At 35.4% G+C, this 15,575-nt stretch overlaps 1 protein-coding gene across 3 annotated transcripts in view; it reads left to right on the plus strand.

The window, feature by feature from the left end:
* The window catches only part of Itpr2 (inositol 1,4,5-trisphosphate receptor type 2), a 462,238-nt gene that overhangs the window by 18,170 nt on the left and 428,493 nt on the right, over positions 1–15,575 (plus strand). For all 3 annotated transcript variants that reach the window (XM_004845734.4, XM_087213440.1, XM_087213441.1), the window contains exon 2: positions 14,939–15,009. In XM_004845734.4, the coding sequence (XP_004845791.1) occupies positions 14,939–15,009 (71 nt within the window). The remainder of the gene's footprint in view (positions 1–14,938; positions 15,010–15,575) is intronic.

The following is a 15,575-nucleotide window of genomic DNA, read 5'->3' on the forward strand; positions in this document are numbered from 1 at the left end:
TCAGGAATTTCGTTCTGAATTCTATTCTGCCCTGAAGAAGTTCTGAAACCTTGGAAAAATTATTTAACTTTCAATTCAGTTTCCATCTTTAAATTGGGAGCACTAATAATGCGAGCTCCCTGGAGATTAAAAAGTGACATTATGCCTGTTCTGAGTATTTGACATTGAAAAAATTAGTGCTAAATTTCAAAAAATGATTAAGTCAGGCAGAGGTCACTGACACTTGTTGTATTAACCAGAGTCGAATCATACGACACATCTTAATATCAATTCCTTATTTTTCCAGATTTCTATAATTTGAAAAGAAAGAAAATATTTCCCTGCAGCAGTGGTACAAATAAAAAATATTAAATTAGTTTCATAACCCATATTTCTTAGTTTTCCATTTAGTGATGAAGGAACAAATTTGGAAAACAGAAAGTACTCTAGTTATACAAACAGTCTTGTCTTGGTAATCCTTTAAAAAACTTTCTTCTGCTTATCTGACTACAATTCAACAGATCAATCATGATATTTGCAGTGTCAGTAGGTGTTCTTTATTACCTTTTTTTTTTTTTTTTTTAGCTTAAACATAAGAGAGAAGATGAACCATGGCTTTAAACTTTGTTGATTATTTAGGAAAAACAGAAGAATCCCAGCAAAACCCAAAACAAATAAACACCCCCCTCCAACTGTTCCAGCTGCTTTTTCAAACTCGAGCATTTAGGGTAAAAGACTAAGCACTGTTATGTCAAGGAAACGTAACATTAAGTGAAGGAAAATAAAACATTTCCTATCACATCTTTTCTATTTCTGTTTTAAAATTCTAAGTCCTTAAAAAAAAAAAAAAAGAAAACTTTTGCTACTTAGTGAGTCTTTAGGCAAGGCTTGGAATGCTCCTGCAGGGAATCTGGCCCCATCACAACTCTGGACTGCCAGCCAAGTTTGTGGAGCTTAGATGTTAGACAAGCAGGGAAGAAGGCTTTGATGGGTGTGTGAAAGGAAGGGAGACTGAATGTCCCTCAGTGCTGTGCTGAGCAGAAGAGAAGAAAAAAGGGTCATATCCACCCTTTGGACATAGGGAAAGTGGAAAATCCCTACTTAGTGGCTTTTTGCACATAGAGAAAATTCAGTGATTTAGAAGAATGAATAAAGCAGGTAACTAAAGAGATGTCATTTCACTAATTTAACACTGAACTACAGAGCACTACAAAAAGAAAAACGAGGCTTCTGAGTGACCATTTACTAGAGGGATTACCCATAAAATTACTTTGGAAGAAAACTAAAACAGGAATGGGGTTGTTGTATGGGTCATACTAAATCTCAATCCAGAGTAAACGTGTGAGACATGTGCCTTTCACAGATCTCCCTCAGACAAGACTACCACAAAAGCGAAGTGAGATTGTGGTTTCCTTATTCTTTATGACTAAGGCTAATTCTTACTTCTTCTGGCAGGGGATATCATGGTCTTGTGTGGATGTGGTCTTTCAGTGACACAGCCTTTAGTGTACAATTTAGAAACAACACACAGTTGGAGAAATGTCTGTCTCCCAATGGATGTGTTTTTCCATGTAATTTACAATTATGAATGGTATTATGACTTAATGTGCAAGTCTAAACAAACTTCTTTAAAAAGAAACTCAAATCTGTAGGGAATACATTACCAAATTTACATTTGTTTCTTACAGCGTCTCTGGTGACCTAAGGTAACTGTGGAAGTTTGTCTCTTACATGATTAGAAGTTTGGTTAGAAACTAACACATTGGTAAGGCTACTGAGCTCTGAAAGCAGTTATTCAAAAAAGACAGTTTAAAAATATTTTGGGTACATTTATCTCAAAATGTGTTTCATGCTTGATGATATAAAAGAGAATGAGAGGCAGATACAGATATAAAAATAAGGAGAGCATGTGCCCTAGAAAGACTCCTTGCTTCTAGTTATGGAGCAAAATGGCTGTTGGTGACACTGTTTTTTCTCTCTTCTCTCCAGGAAACAGGAAGCTCATACTGTCTTGGAGGGATGTAGGAAAATGTTGCCAGCATGTTGAATGAGATTATTCCTAGGGAGATATCTTTTAGAGAGAGTGAAAGTAGTGTGATACTGGTGAATATGAATCAGTGAATTATTTTGGAAGGATTAAAAATGATGTACATTTGATGACTTCAGTTCCATTCTACAGATGGTAAAAAGTTGAAAAATAGGTTGTTTTTCATTTAAAAGGAATCTGCTTTAGGTACCTTAGAAGTATGAGTAGCCAGAATTAAAGCCATGAATCACACGCTCACAGGAAGTTTAGGTGAGAAAATGATAATAATCAGCTGCTGTTTAAACATCTTTGGGGGAAGTTTTTTTTGATACCAGGGATCCAACTTGGGATCCTTGTGCTTGTGAGGCAAGTGGTGGAACCACTGAGGTAAATCCCCGGCCCTGGAGGAGGTTTTTGAATAAGAGAATGCAGTGGTCTTCATTTCAGTTTCTCTTTTAATCTGGAGAGGAATCTGATCAGCATCAGTTTAGAATAAAAACATTTTGTAGATGAAAGATTTCTTTCCTTTTGGGTCCAGGAGACCCAGGAATGAAACAGAAACAACCTAGCACATACTTCAGAGAGAATCGGAGTCTGGACTGAGGTACTCACCATCCACTCAAATGAGGGTTAAGATGCCAGGAGAAGATGACTTTACAAAACTTTATCTTTGTAAAATTATTTTTCTGCAGCAGAGCTAAATGGATGCATATTGAGGCCATACTCTTAAGTGAAATAAATAGGACACACGTGTAAATACCGAATAGTTTCTCTAGTGTGAGAAACTGAAAGTGTAAATGAGGATTAAAATGATTAAAACGAATAATTGATAATTTGAAATAAGAAGAAAAGGTCCAAAGGGGTAGGGGAAGTGGGAGGGAGGGGAAGGGGAAAGGAAAGAAGGGAAAGGAAAAATTACGAGAAAAGAATCGAAACAAAGTCTATGTAAATAGGGAAGGGTGGAGGGGGTGAATGGCACCCAGGTAATGGGGAGAAAGTAAGAACCAAAATACATCATGTACAGGTACAAGCACCCAATGATAAATGTAAACGTATTGTATACCTAAAATGTACCAATAAAAGAATTTAAGCAAAAAAAAAAATTATTGGGCTAATCAGGCATGGTGGTGCATGCCTATAATCCAAGCACCCTGGGACTCTGTGGCAAGAGGATTGATGGCAAGTTTGAGCCCAGCCTGGACAACCTAGTGACTTAGTGAGATTCTATTAAAAAAAAAAAAAAAAGACCTTGCAAGCAGAAGATCCCAAGTTTGATCCTGGTACCAAAAAAAAATAAGTAAAATAAAAAAAGAAAGAAAAGAAAAAAGGTGGGGGGCTGGGAATGAAGCTGATTGTGAAGACCTTGAGTTAAATCTTCAATTACCGCCCCCCCCTTCCTGGTTATATGTTGGCCACAAACGTGATTCAAGGGAGATGAAACTATACGTGATCAAGAAGGGAGGTTCTGTTTTATCATCTGCTCCTACATAAGTCCTTAATGAAAGTGCTAATATTTGAGACACTCTCTAGCTTATTTGGAGTTAAGGGAGGCAATCGTTAGCTGTTTTCATAAGAAAAGGGATGATTAGAGGCATCAGCTTCATAATACATTGTAAAAGAAAATGGTATTTCTGTGCAGTGCTTTTTAGTAGAGTGGGACTCCTTTGAACACAACTTTATGCTAAGGTTAAAGGGTTAAATTTCCTTAAGAATTTCAAGACCATTTGACCCCAGGGTGTGGTTATGCTCTCTCTGAGTACCTCTTTCTTAATCTTTTCTGAGATCATATGTCTCTTTGAGATGCTGAGAATATATATGTTGCAACTTTCCATAAATAGGCACAAACAATATTTTACATATATTTGAGTGTCTTTGAGTTTCCCTGAAGTCCACTCCCTGGGCACAAGCTTAGGAGGACTTGTACTAACATGCAATAAAAAATGGAAGGTATAGATTTAGTCTGTTGTGTACACTGCCCATGGGACAGTGTCTGGTCCATAATTGACATTCAAGAAATATTTATTGAATGAATGAGTCAATGACAAAATACACATACTTCATTTTTTGATATGTAGCTAACCTGGCTTTTTTGGTTGTTTATGCTGTATCAGTTCTTTACAGCTATGTGACCTCCATGACTACATTTACTTAAGCTACAAGAGACAGGAATCCAACTACTGTAAGCAAAATAGAGGCTTGTTGGTTTGCGTTACTGGGAAATCCTAAGAGGTGGTTCTAACTTTAGATATAGCTGAAACTAAGGGATCCGTTGATGATGTCAGGATTTAATCTCTCTTTCTTCAAAGGTAGGGTTTGTTCTCTGGCAGATGTTTTTCATCCACGGTGGAGAAAATGATTTCTAGGCCTGTACTATCTCTCTTGATGCTTGATCTTAGAAGCAGGTGGACCCTGCATGCTCCTTCTTTCTCCCATTATTTCTTTCATTGTTCATAACTGCTTCTATAAAGGCAGTTTGGCCCTGCATGGGTGAAGGGTTCTCCTCTGGACCAAGCTCCCTATGTGGCTGATGGGAGAGAGAGGAGCCAACCCTGGTCTCATAGTCTCTCTTGGGTGGTATGAGTCTTACTGGTTTTTAATGTGTCATGTTATGAGGCATAAGTGGGCAAGAGACAGAATCAAAAGTAACAGATGTGCTGTTGTTTACAATTAGCTTAATTTGAAGTTGATATTTTGCTCTTGGTATGTCAGCAGATCCTCTGAATATCCCTGAGTACTTGGTTTTCTGGATATTATGGAAGGCATGTATGCACTTCTGTGTTTCTTGCAAAATTTTTTTTCCATTATGTTTATTGGCACATTTTAGGTATAAAATACAGTTACATTCATCATTGGGATCTTGTACCTTTACAGGATATATCTTGGTTCTTATTTTTTTCCCCTTCCCCTGCCTCCCTTCACCCCCCCCTTCCCTATTTGCAAAGACTTTGTTTCCATTTTTTTTCTTTTCTCATATTTTTTCTTTTCTCTTTTTTCCTTTCCCCTACCCCTCCCACTTCCCCTACTCCTTTAGACCTTTTCTTCCTATTAGGCAATATCAATTATACACTTTTGAATTACAATATCAAAATTTAGAGGACATTACCATAGATTTTACAGAATTTAAAAGGTTAAAGAAAGCATATTAGAAAAATCTTTTTTGAAATAAATTTGACAACTTCTAAGAAGTACCTTGGAAGACAAATTAATGAAACTGACTCTGGAGGAAATGTAAGATTTGAATAGCACCTATTAAAGAAAGTATATTCCTAGCTTGAAAACCTACCTATATGACAACAACAGGCTCATATTCATTTTAACTGATAAATTATATCAAACATTTAAAGCAGAAGAAAGAAGGAACAATTCTCCCCTCATTTTAGGAACTCAACATTGTGCTAATCCTAAAACTGGATAAAGATAATAGAAGAAAAATGTATAAAAATAGGTAAACATTTGTTTAACAAAACAAACTATTAGAAGTCAGATCTGGGAGTATGTAAAAAGTTGTTTTATTATAGGGATGGCAGTGTTGGTTCAGCATTGGAAGATCCACCCCCAAAAGTCATCATTTTAACAGAGGAAAGGAAAAAGCCGTATGATCCTGTCACTAGTTGGAGAAAAAGTATTGGACTAAATTCTACAGCTGTTCATAGTAAAAGCTATCAGGAGACTAGAAGTAGAACAGAACCTTCTCAACAGATAAGCCATGTCCTCCATATTTCCAGCGAGAACACCTTATATGAATGGAAAAGATACAATGCTTTCTCCCTAAGGTGGGGAACAAGGGCAGATATGCCTACTCTTCATCTGTCCCTTAAACTTTGAAACATAGGCCCAAACCAAAATAATCTGGCAATAAAAAGACAATTAGCATATGATTGGCAAGGTAGAAGTAAAATCTTTATATGTAGATGAAATGATCATCTACAGAGAAAATACTAAGAAATCTCTAGGAGCCCCTAGAACTTGTATTTGAATTTAGCAGGATTAGAAAACACAAGGTATATATAAAAATTCAGGTCTATGTATACTTGCTATAGATGGAGAATTGGATATTGAAATTTAAAAGTTATATAGGAGTACAAAGCACCTATGAAAGTAAAAAGAAAAAAAAACAGTGTTGGAAGACATTTATTACCTAATTTTAAGACTTCCTTTAAAGCTACAGGAATCAAGGCAGTGTTGGTGTAAGGAATATAGATCAATGGAATAAATCAATGTATAGATCAATGGAATAAAACAGAGAATCTAGAAATAGAACCACGCATATATGGTCCACTGAGTTTTGAAAGATTATTTAACATAAGCATTTTATAGAATATAAACTCAATTCAAGAGCAGAGGAAAAGATAGTGTTTTCGGCAAATGGCACTAGAACACCTGGTATCTGTATGCAAAAAATTAACCTCAACCCTTTATTTCCATACATAAAAATAACTTGAAAGGATCTATGAACCTAAATACGGAAGACTAAAACTAAAACTTTAAGAAGAAATTATAAGGGAAAATGTTCATTAAGGTAGGCAAGAATTTCCTAGGATACAAAAAACATCATGATATATAAAAGAAAGATTGATAAATGAGATTCCATCAAAATTTAGAACTTTAAATGACATCGTTAAGAAAATGAAAAGTAGTCCTTAAACAGACCATATTTACAATGCATATAACCTAAGACCAGAATATTTAAAGAATTCTTACAGCTCATTAGTAGACAACCCAATTATCTTGCAAAATTTTTAAGAATTAGAAGAGTAAATAACAACACTTGTACAAAAGAAAAACTGAGAACACTATAGGAATCTCATGGAGTTTATTATAAATCCCAGGGCATGCTGTCTTCAGGTGACAGAGGTAGTGATTTGGACTTACCATGTGCGACTCAGTTGACTTCTCACCTGCCCTTTGGTGCCCGCAGCAGGACATGGGCATGGACTCAACATATTGCTTGGCAGGGCTCATAAATGACACCAGTGCAAATTGATTTGGGGTAGAGAAGAATACCTTAAAATAAATGGGCACTGTTGAAATACTTTTTCTGTGTACTTTTTAAAATAGAAGATAGTCAATATCAATGATTGAGATCCCAAGTTACTGCAGTTTCAATTACTCCTTCCTTGAGCATATGTATCTTTCAACATTAATTTGCTGCTAGTGCCTGCGTTGTTTTTCTTTAAATAGAAGGGGAATATTTTCTTTCCTTTTTTTTTTGGTACCGGGGGGATCGAACTCGGGACTTTGTGCTTGCGAGGCAGGTGCCAGAACCACTGAGCTAAATCCCCGGCCCGGAATATTTTCTTTCTATAACCACCATGCACGTTTTAGAAAAATATTCTTAGAATGATTTAAATGCACTTAAGTCTTTAAGGTACATTTTGACAAACTGAGATGATTGCAATGGTTAACTGCCACATTATTTAAATCATAATAATTTAAATTCTGTTTGGCTCATTGTGGGCCCAGGCTGAGCAGGAGACTCAGGTCCTAGATGAGGGGCTAGCTTTTGAATTGTAGCTGTTTAGCATATTAGGATCTTCATCCTGAACTTTTCATGTTTAGTTAGGACAAAGTGCATCTATTTGGAATATTTTCACACTTTTGTTCTTTTTGTTTGTCCCTTAAGTCTTAATCGAAGAGATTGGTTAGAAACATGTATGGTACCTGACGCAGTGTAGGTGGTCAGTCATGTTTGTTTAATGAGAAGATGATCAATCTAAATTAACATGTAACACTAAGATTCCTGAGCAGCAGGTACTATACACTTTCTTGTTCTTTTTCAAGTTTTTTTCTATGTCTTAGTTTCTATTAAAAATCATATCTGGATAACATTTTGTACCAAGAATTTAAATAGATTCTGATCTACTGAATTAAAAAGGTGACTATTAAATGTTTACTTTGTGCTAGGCACAGTCTAATTTTTTTGGCACTGAAATACTTACCTGCAGCTAATTTATAGTAATACTATTTTCCCATGCATAATTCTCTCAAGCCATTTGTAAAGCTCTTTAAGAGAGAATAATCATTGATAGAGTTCTTTGGGTTCTCATCCTAAGAATGTTTTTTTCCAACTGGCATGATAATTATTCACGCTGGTGAGGATATTGTTAACTTTAGGTGAAACATATGTATGGGATTAATTTCACTTTTCTTCCCTGGATTACTGTGCTATTTCTGAAATAGTCTCTCTACTTGTCTTTTGTTTTTGTTTTTGTACTGAGGATCCAACACAGGGCCTTGAGCTTGCTAAGTACATGCTCTACCCCATGCTACTCCTCCCCAGACCTATTTCTTATTAATAAATCTTATTTGTATACATTAAGGTATACAAATATGATATTATAGGATACATATTGATAGCAAAATGTTACTATAATAAGAAAATTAACATAGCTATCATTTCAGTTACTCGTTTTTATGTTTTTATTTTGGTAGCAAGGGCAGCTAATAATCGACATTCCAAGTGAATCTCATGTGCAGTACAATTTGTCATCTTGTACATCAGATCTCTCCCTATTTGTATCTCCTTTATTTCCACTTGTCCATTCCTAACTCAGGAGCTACAGGGTTCTTCTTAGAAATACGCCAGCTTACGCTGGCCTTCTTCTACTCCAAAACCTCCAATAAGTCCTTTCTCACCTGCAATAAAAGCCAGAGTGTTTACTGTGACACAAGGATCCTGCAGCACCTGGCTTTCCATTCCTTGATGGTTCTGATCTTCTGTCCATTCATCAACTTCTTTGCAGGCTTTCAAACATGCCCAGCATGGTCCAGCTGTTGGGGTCTGTATCAGCTGTTCCCTCTGCCTATAACACAGTTCTAGTAGCATTTGTCTGTTACTATGCTGTATAATTTATGGATTTACTCTTTGTCTCTTCCTCATTCCCCCATTCCAAGAGTGTTGGCTTGGTTTGCTCTTATACAATGCCTGGCAAATAGTAGCTGCTCAGTAAATATTTGTGGAATGAATTTCTTTATGAAGAGATTTAAATTCATTTTCTCTATGAAGATTCCCTTGTCAACTTTTTTCAACAATTAAGTGGCGATAATAAATACCACTGATGGTGAAAATGATGATGAAAGTGATGATAGTTAATCATTATTTAGTATTTGCTTTATGCTGGGCATTTATAATAAAGAACATTAAGGATGTGATGATAATGATGGCTAACCATTATTGAATATACTGAGCATTTTGCATTACCAGCTAAATTTCAAGATTGCACAGATAATCCTATGAGGTTAGTACTATTTTAATCTGTTTTCTATTTAGGAGAGAGTAGTAACTTTCCCAATATCATACATTTGGTACAGAATAGACAAAATTGTGATACTAGAATCTTTAAAAGACTGTAGTGTTAATTTAATATTATCTCACTTTGTTCTGTTCTGTTTAAGTCAATATATCTCTTTAGAAACTTTTTCTTGTAGTTATGATGATCTCTGAAGAATAAGGGATTAGAAATAGGAATACTTGGAAACATTTACATTTAGATGTACATTCATCTCTTAGAACTAATTACAAATTCTGCTTTAAGCATGCTATATTTTTTGCCTCCAGGGGTTGGAAAAAAATCTGTGCAATCTAGAAGCAAGGGAAATAATTTAATGCATGTGTAGATAGCTCTTTTCAGTCACCGGATTTTTCTGCTTTTTTTTTTCCTCTTTGATTTTATCCTTAGTTCTGCTGTCAGAGGTAAGTGTATTGCTTCCATTATTTTGGGGTAAGGATTCACTCTTCATTCCAGAAATAGTTCTCTGCTCTTTAAATAAAATTCTCCAGAAATGGGTTTATCTGTCATTCCAGCCAAAACTAGACCCTGCCAGTACCACAGATAAATCTGGGATTATTTTTTGTGTGTGCAAAAATGCTTGAAAGAAGGCCTTATGTCCACTGATTCCTTCCATACCAATTACAGGTGTGACCTTAGAATGACAACTGTGCATTTTTAAAAACTCATATTTATTCAGTTAGCCACTGTCAATTAAATGCAGGAAGTTTTGTCTTGGAAGGAATTATGTAAGAATAGGAAGTTGTTTTGTTTTTAGCTCTTCCCTTTTGTGAGAGTTCTTAGAAAATCCTAGTTACTGATTGACTCAGGAACAGAGTCATCTGCTTGTAGTTTTAACAAGGTAACTTTTATACCTTCCAACTTTCTGGAAACAGGAGTCTAGTTTCCCATGCTGTCGTGATTGTGGGAATCGGTCTATAGTTGCCAGAGGTTTTTCTGGCCAGGGAACTTCACTTGCCAACTATTTCCTCCTAGAAATATTTTTCTTTTATGTCTGATCAGTCAGGAAATGGTAGTTGGTTCTCATATTCACCATTTTTAAAAGAAGGTAATATAGTTAAAGGAACATGGAAGCAGCAAGTCCCGTGGTTACAGACCTAAGCACCAACTGCAGTGTCTGAAGATTTTAAAGCAAAGAAACGTTTTGGCTAACTAATGTTCTATTCTGTTCTGTTCTATTCTGCTCTGCCTTGGTGCTCTTACAGACTGGATTATTTTTGGAAGTTGTTTAGCCATCCACTTTGAGAATATATAATTAAATGCTACTTGATGGTTTGCTCAGGGGATATCCAAGAATAAATAGTTATATCGTGATTACCTACTTGCTTCATCTTTCCTTCCTATGTAATTTGTTTTCTCCACTTCTGTGATTCATTAAAATACAAATTTCCCATTCAACAGTTGTTTTGGGGGCACGTACTATGGGCCCAGTCACTGTGCTGAGTAGCAAGCATCTGAAGAGTAAATAAAGATATAAAAGGATCTCACTGCTTGTTGGAGACATGTAGCTGGGGGTATAATGCAATAAGGCAAGAGCTTGAAGTGTGGCACAGTAAGGAAATAGCATGTCAGGCTTAGGGATCAGAGAAGGACACTCAGCCTCTGGAGAATGGGTGAATTTGTTTTTAGTTAATAAAAGTTCAGCATAACCCCCAAAATATTTAAAAACTCCCCAACTTGCAAACTTAGGCTTTTCTTTACCGATAGAACGGAGATATGAAAACCATATAATTTGTAAATAGTTAAGGTAATTAGTATGTTAAGATTTTACATATGCTCAGAATGAATATATTTTCTCCAGGTGTTGAGTTTTACGTGCTTCTATTAGAAATTGCATGTTTTATGGATGTGTGTTACGTTTCAAAGCATGTAGTCTTACTACATTTTTTTGTTTGCCCTGTTAGTAATTGACAAATATGTTGAAATCTCCTACTATGGTACTGTATTTGTTCATTTCTTCCTGTAGTTTTGTAAATTTTGTTTTATATATTATGAGGATTTTTTACATATAAATGTAGAATTTTTGTATCTTCTTAGGGAACTAAAATACTTCTCATTATGTAGTGGCTTTCTTTATCCCAAATAAAGCTTTTTTTTTCTCTTAAAACTATTTTTTCTACTATTATCACTGCTACCACACAGTTTTTTTTATTAGTTTTTCCCTATAGTGTCTTTTTTTCCCCTTTTGTTCTAGGTATGACTCATGTAAATAGCTTATGGCTTGGTCTTTTTCATCCAACTGAAAATTTGTTTTTTAGATGATAAGTTAAATTTTTTTAAAAATGAAGTTATTATGATTATGGGCAAAGGACTGAATGGACATTTTCTAAAGGAAGACATACACATAGCCAAAAGGTATGTGATAAAAATGCTCAGAATCACTAATCACCAGGGAAATTCAAGTAAAACCACAAAGGAATATACCACCCTCCTGATAGAATGGCTATTACCAAAAAGACAAGAGATAACAAATATTGGCAAGGGTATGGAGAAAAGGGAACTCTTGTATATCCATACTGGTGGGCATGTAAATTAGTATAGTTATCATGGAAAACATCGAGGTTCCTCAAAAAATTAAAAATAGAACTACCATATGATATGGAAATCCTAGCTTTAGGTATTGAAATGAAATTATTTCAGAAAGACATCTACACTCCTGTGTTTATTGCAGTATTAACAATAGCCAAGAAATATGTAAACAAAAGTGTTCATTGATTGATGAATGTATAATGAAAATGTGGCGCATGCACACACACACACACACACACACACAAACACACACAGTGGAAAACCATTCAACATTAGAAAAGAAGAAAATCTTGTCACTGGCAACAACCTGAATGAGCCTGAAGGACATTATATTAAGTGAAATGAGCCAGGCACTGAAAGTCAGCTGCTGCATGATCTCCCTCATATGTGGAATCTAGAAAAGTGGATCTCATAGAAGCATCAAATGGTAGTTATTAGGGCCTGGCAGGCAGGTGTAGGGGGAAATATGATGATGTTGATCCAAGGGTAGAACCTTTCCGTTGGATAGGATGAAATTCTGGCAACCTAATCTAGAATGTGGTGACTATACTTAATAATAATGTTTTGTATAGTTCAAAATTGCTGAGAGTAAACTTTTAAATGTTGTTACCGTAAAAAGGATATGATAATTAGATTGAAGTCATTCTACAGTGTACACCTATATCAAAGCATCATGTTGTACAATTAAATACATATGATTTTTGTTTGTCAGTTTCACCTACGAGAGCTGGAATGGGAAACATTTTTACTATATACTCAACAAAATATTAAATTAATTGATATTTAAAGATGGTACATGGTAAATGCACTGGCCCTGGAGATAAGGTATTCAAGAAGGGATAGTTGGGAGACATTCTAGAAGTTGGTGCAAGATCTACCATTAAAATCCCATTTGACTTTTAACATCAATGATTGTAATTGTCTTATAACAGATTTAAACCCCTTTCCCTTGCTTCTTACCTCTGCTTTCTTCTATTCTCTTTAAAATTAGTTCCAGTTCTTTAAGTCTACAAGATGAAATGATTGCTTTTGTGATTAGTTTGTGTAGAAGGAACGGGACAAATTCTTAGAACTCAAGTCATTTCTAATTGTTATGGTTTTATCTGGGCTCCCAGTAATTAAGAATAGACACAAATATTTGCCTAAGTGCACTATGATCTGATTTATAGCTTTAGTTCCCATTTCTCTTGCTGACTGGCCCATGCAGGTGGGACCTGGAGGCATCCAGTGGAAGCCTGTAGTTTGATGGAATGGGCAGGCACAAAGAATGAGTGGAATGTTGGTGTCACTTACTATCTATTTTTTATATGCTCTAAACAAGACTGCTTTTTTATCATCATATTTTGAATTCTTAACATGTCAGACTCATTAGAAAGGCTGACCTTTTCTTTATAGCATCTTAATCTAAGTATGATGTGATATTCTTAGGACTGTTGAAGCCTTTCAGAGTCAATGTAAACAAACTGCAGTTGGACATTTGGAGATTGGGATTTGCTTTCTCTTGACCCAATGTGACTTCCTGTTTCTAAGAAAACAGCTTCTAAAGACTCTTAAAAAAATATCTTGCATGCCTGGCAACTCTTATAAAACCACACTTTAGTAAACTGCCATGAATGAAGTATATATTAAAAAATCAAAGAAAGAATGGTACTGCTTGATCAAGTCAGCATTTTGTTTTGTGGAAATTGGATCCAATACAAAAATCTGGTGGTTTAGGAAGTGTCTGCCTCTGGTAATTAGATAAACCAGGAACCAAAAGTTTCACTTTGACTTGGTTAGTCATCCTTATTCAAAGTGTTTATTCTGTGCTGGAGCTGATGTATGTTTCCAAATCTGGTAAATACTTAAAAAAGGAAATTGCTATGGGCATCTCCATTCAAATGAATTCACATATGTGTAACTAATTCATATACATTCTCACAATATTCTAGAACAACCACCAGTTATCCCTAGCACTTATTCCACAGAGAGATGAGTTTTTGAGTCCTTGGTAATCAGGTCTTTCTCTCTGAACATAAGATTCATGTCTCCTGACTTTCAGTTCAGAGATTCAGCTTCTCCCTCTTGAAATTGTATTAGACCTTGACCCTTTTTAAATATTCAAAAAGGAATTAAACATGTTTTTTCTAACTGCAAAGGTAATTCATTAATTTGACTAGTATTTGTTGAGTGCCTGTTATGTACTAGGCCCTCTTCTAGAAGCAGAGTATGGTGAAGATTAAGTCAGACACGGTTCTTGATTGTTTTAAAATCAACTAAGTCTTTAGGGACTGATTGTATGCCAGAAACTGTGGTAGGTATTTTAAAAATAAGAACTCATTTCATCTTCCTAACAATGCTGTGAGGTATGTCCTCTTAGCCTTGTTTTATAAGAATAAAGGAGTCCTGAAGTCACCTAGATAGGATGTGGGTGAGGCAGAGTGTGGATGTAGGCTGCATGCTCATTACCACCTACTTCATGGTCACTCCATGCACATGATCTCATACGCTTACCCATTCCTTATTCCATACAGGTGGGGTGGGGAGAGAAAGGAAAATAAAAACTGAATAATCTAACCACTCAATACTGTGTTGTGTTCCATTTTTTATATGTATATTTCTATATGTATTTGTAGAGGGGTGTGAGTGTGTGTGTTTGTGTGTGTGCGTGTGTGTGCGCACGTGGATGTGCCTGCATGTTTGTGTGCTGTGGGAATAGTATATTTTGAGCTCTTTATGTTCACTCTGGATGCATGTGCATGTATTTAAACATTTGTGATTGTGATATCTTTTACATTGGTTAATGCTTATTTTCACAGCATGTTTTAACATTTGAGTGTCTTGTGCATTTTGTTCAGTAGAATTTTAAATAGCTCTACAGTGTTCCATGGTTTATCTCTGTCGTGACTTTATCTAGTTTCCTATACTTAACAATGCTTTCTATTTTTATGTTTCATAATCCTTGCTTTAATGAACATCTCTACAACCAGATCTTTTGATAAATTTATGATTATTAAGAAGTTTCTTAGTGAAGAATGGTACTAATACTCTTCGTAAATATTTATATGATGTCCTTGTGCAGTCTGTGTTTTATGATATGAGGACATTAACAGTGTAAACATGCTTTCCCTTCTAGGTTAGTGGATGACAGATGTGTGGTACATCCAGAGGCCGGGGACCTTGCCAATCCTCCCAAGAAGTTCAGAGGTTAGAAATAAACTTTTTTTTATTATGTGACCTATGAGGGCAGATTACTTTCATGTCTTAAAACAAGTGAGGTTAAAGCTTTATTGAATGTGAAACTTTCAGGCAACACTGAAAACTCTTTTGGACATTTCTCCATTGTTTTTCTTTCATACCTTGGAAGATTTATAGTGACAGAATAGTTTCCATTTTTATTTTGCGGGATAATTGTCTATCTGTTGAAAGGAAATCCTGGTAGTTAACTGTGAAAGACAACGACATTTCAAGTGAGCAAACATAGCCACATAATATTTATATGTTTCTGTGGCAGGTATATTATCAATGTTGTAGTACTTTGATGTGAGCCCATTAATTTGTCTTTGTAAAGTCTTCAGGAGTGTGATGGTGATGCATTGACTTGGCTTTTAAAATAGCACCCTGAATGGCGTATAATCATTAGCAATTGTCTTAGAACTCCTTTCTAAGTGTAATTTTAGAAGTAGCTTGATAATATCCTTAGAAAAATTGGTCATAAGACCAATTTTTTTTCTGCTACAAAAGAAAGGTGAATGGGATCTGTAGAGAATCAC

This window comes from Heterocephalus glaber, unplaced genomic scaffold (assembly GCF_053883595.1).
Source record: "Heterocephalus glaber isolate CG9 unplaced genomic scaffold, H.glaber_assembly_v1.0 deba00001444, whole genome shotgun sequence".
In the NCBI taxonomy this organism is placed as follows: domain Eukaryota; kingdom Metazoa; phylum Chordata; class Mammalia; order Rodentia; family Bathyergidae; genus Heterocephalus; species Heterocephalus glaber.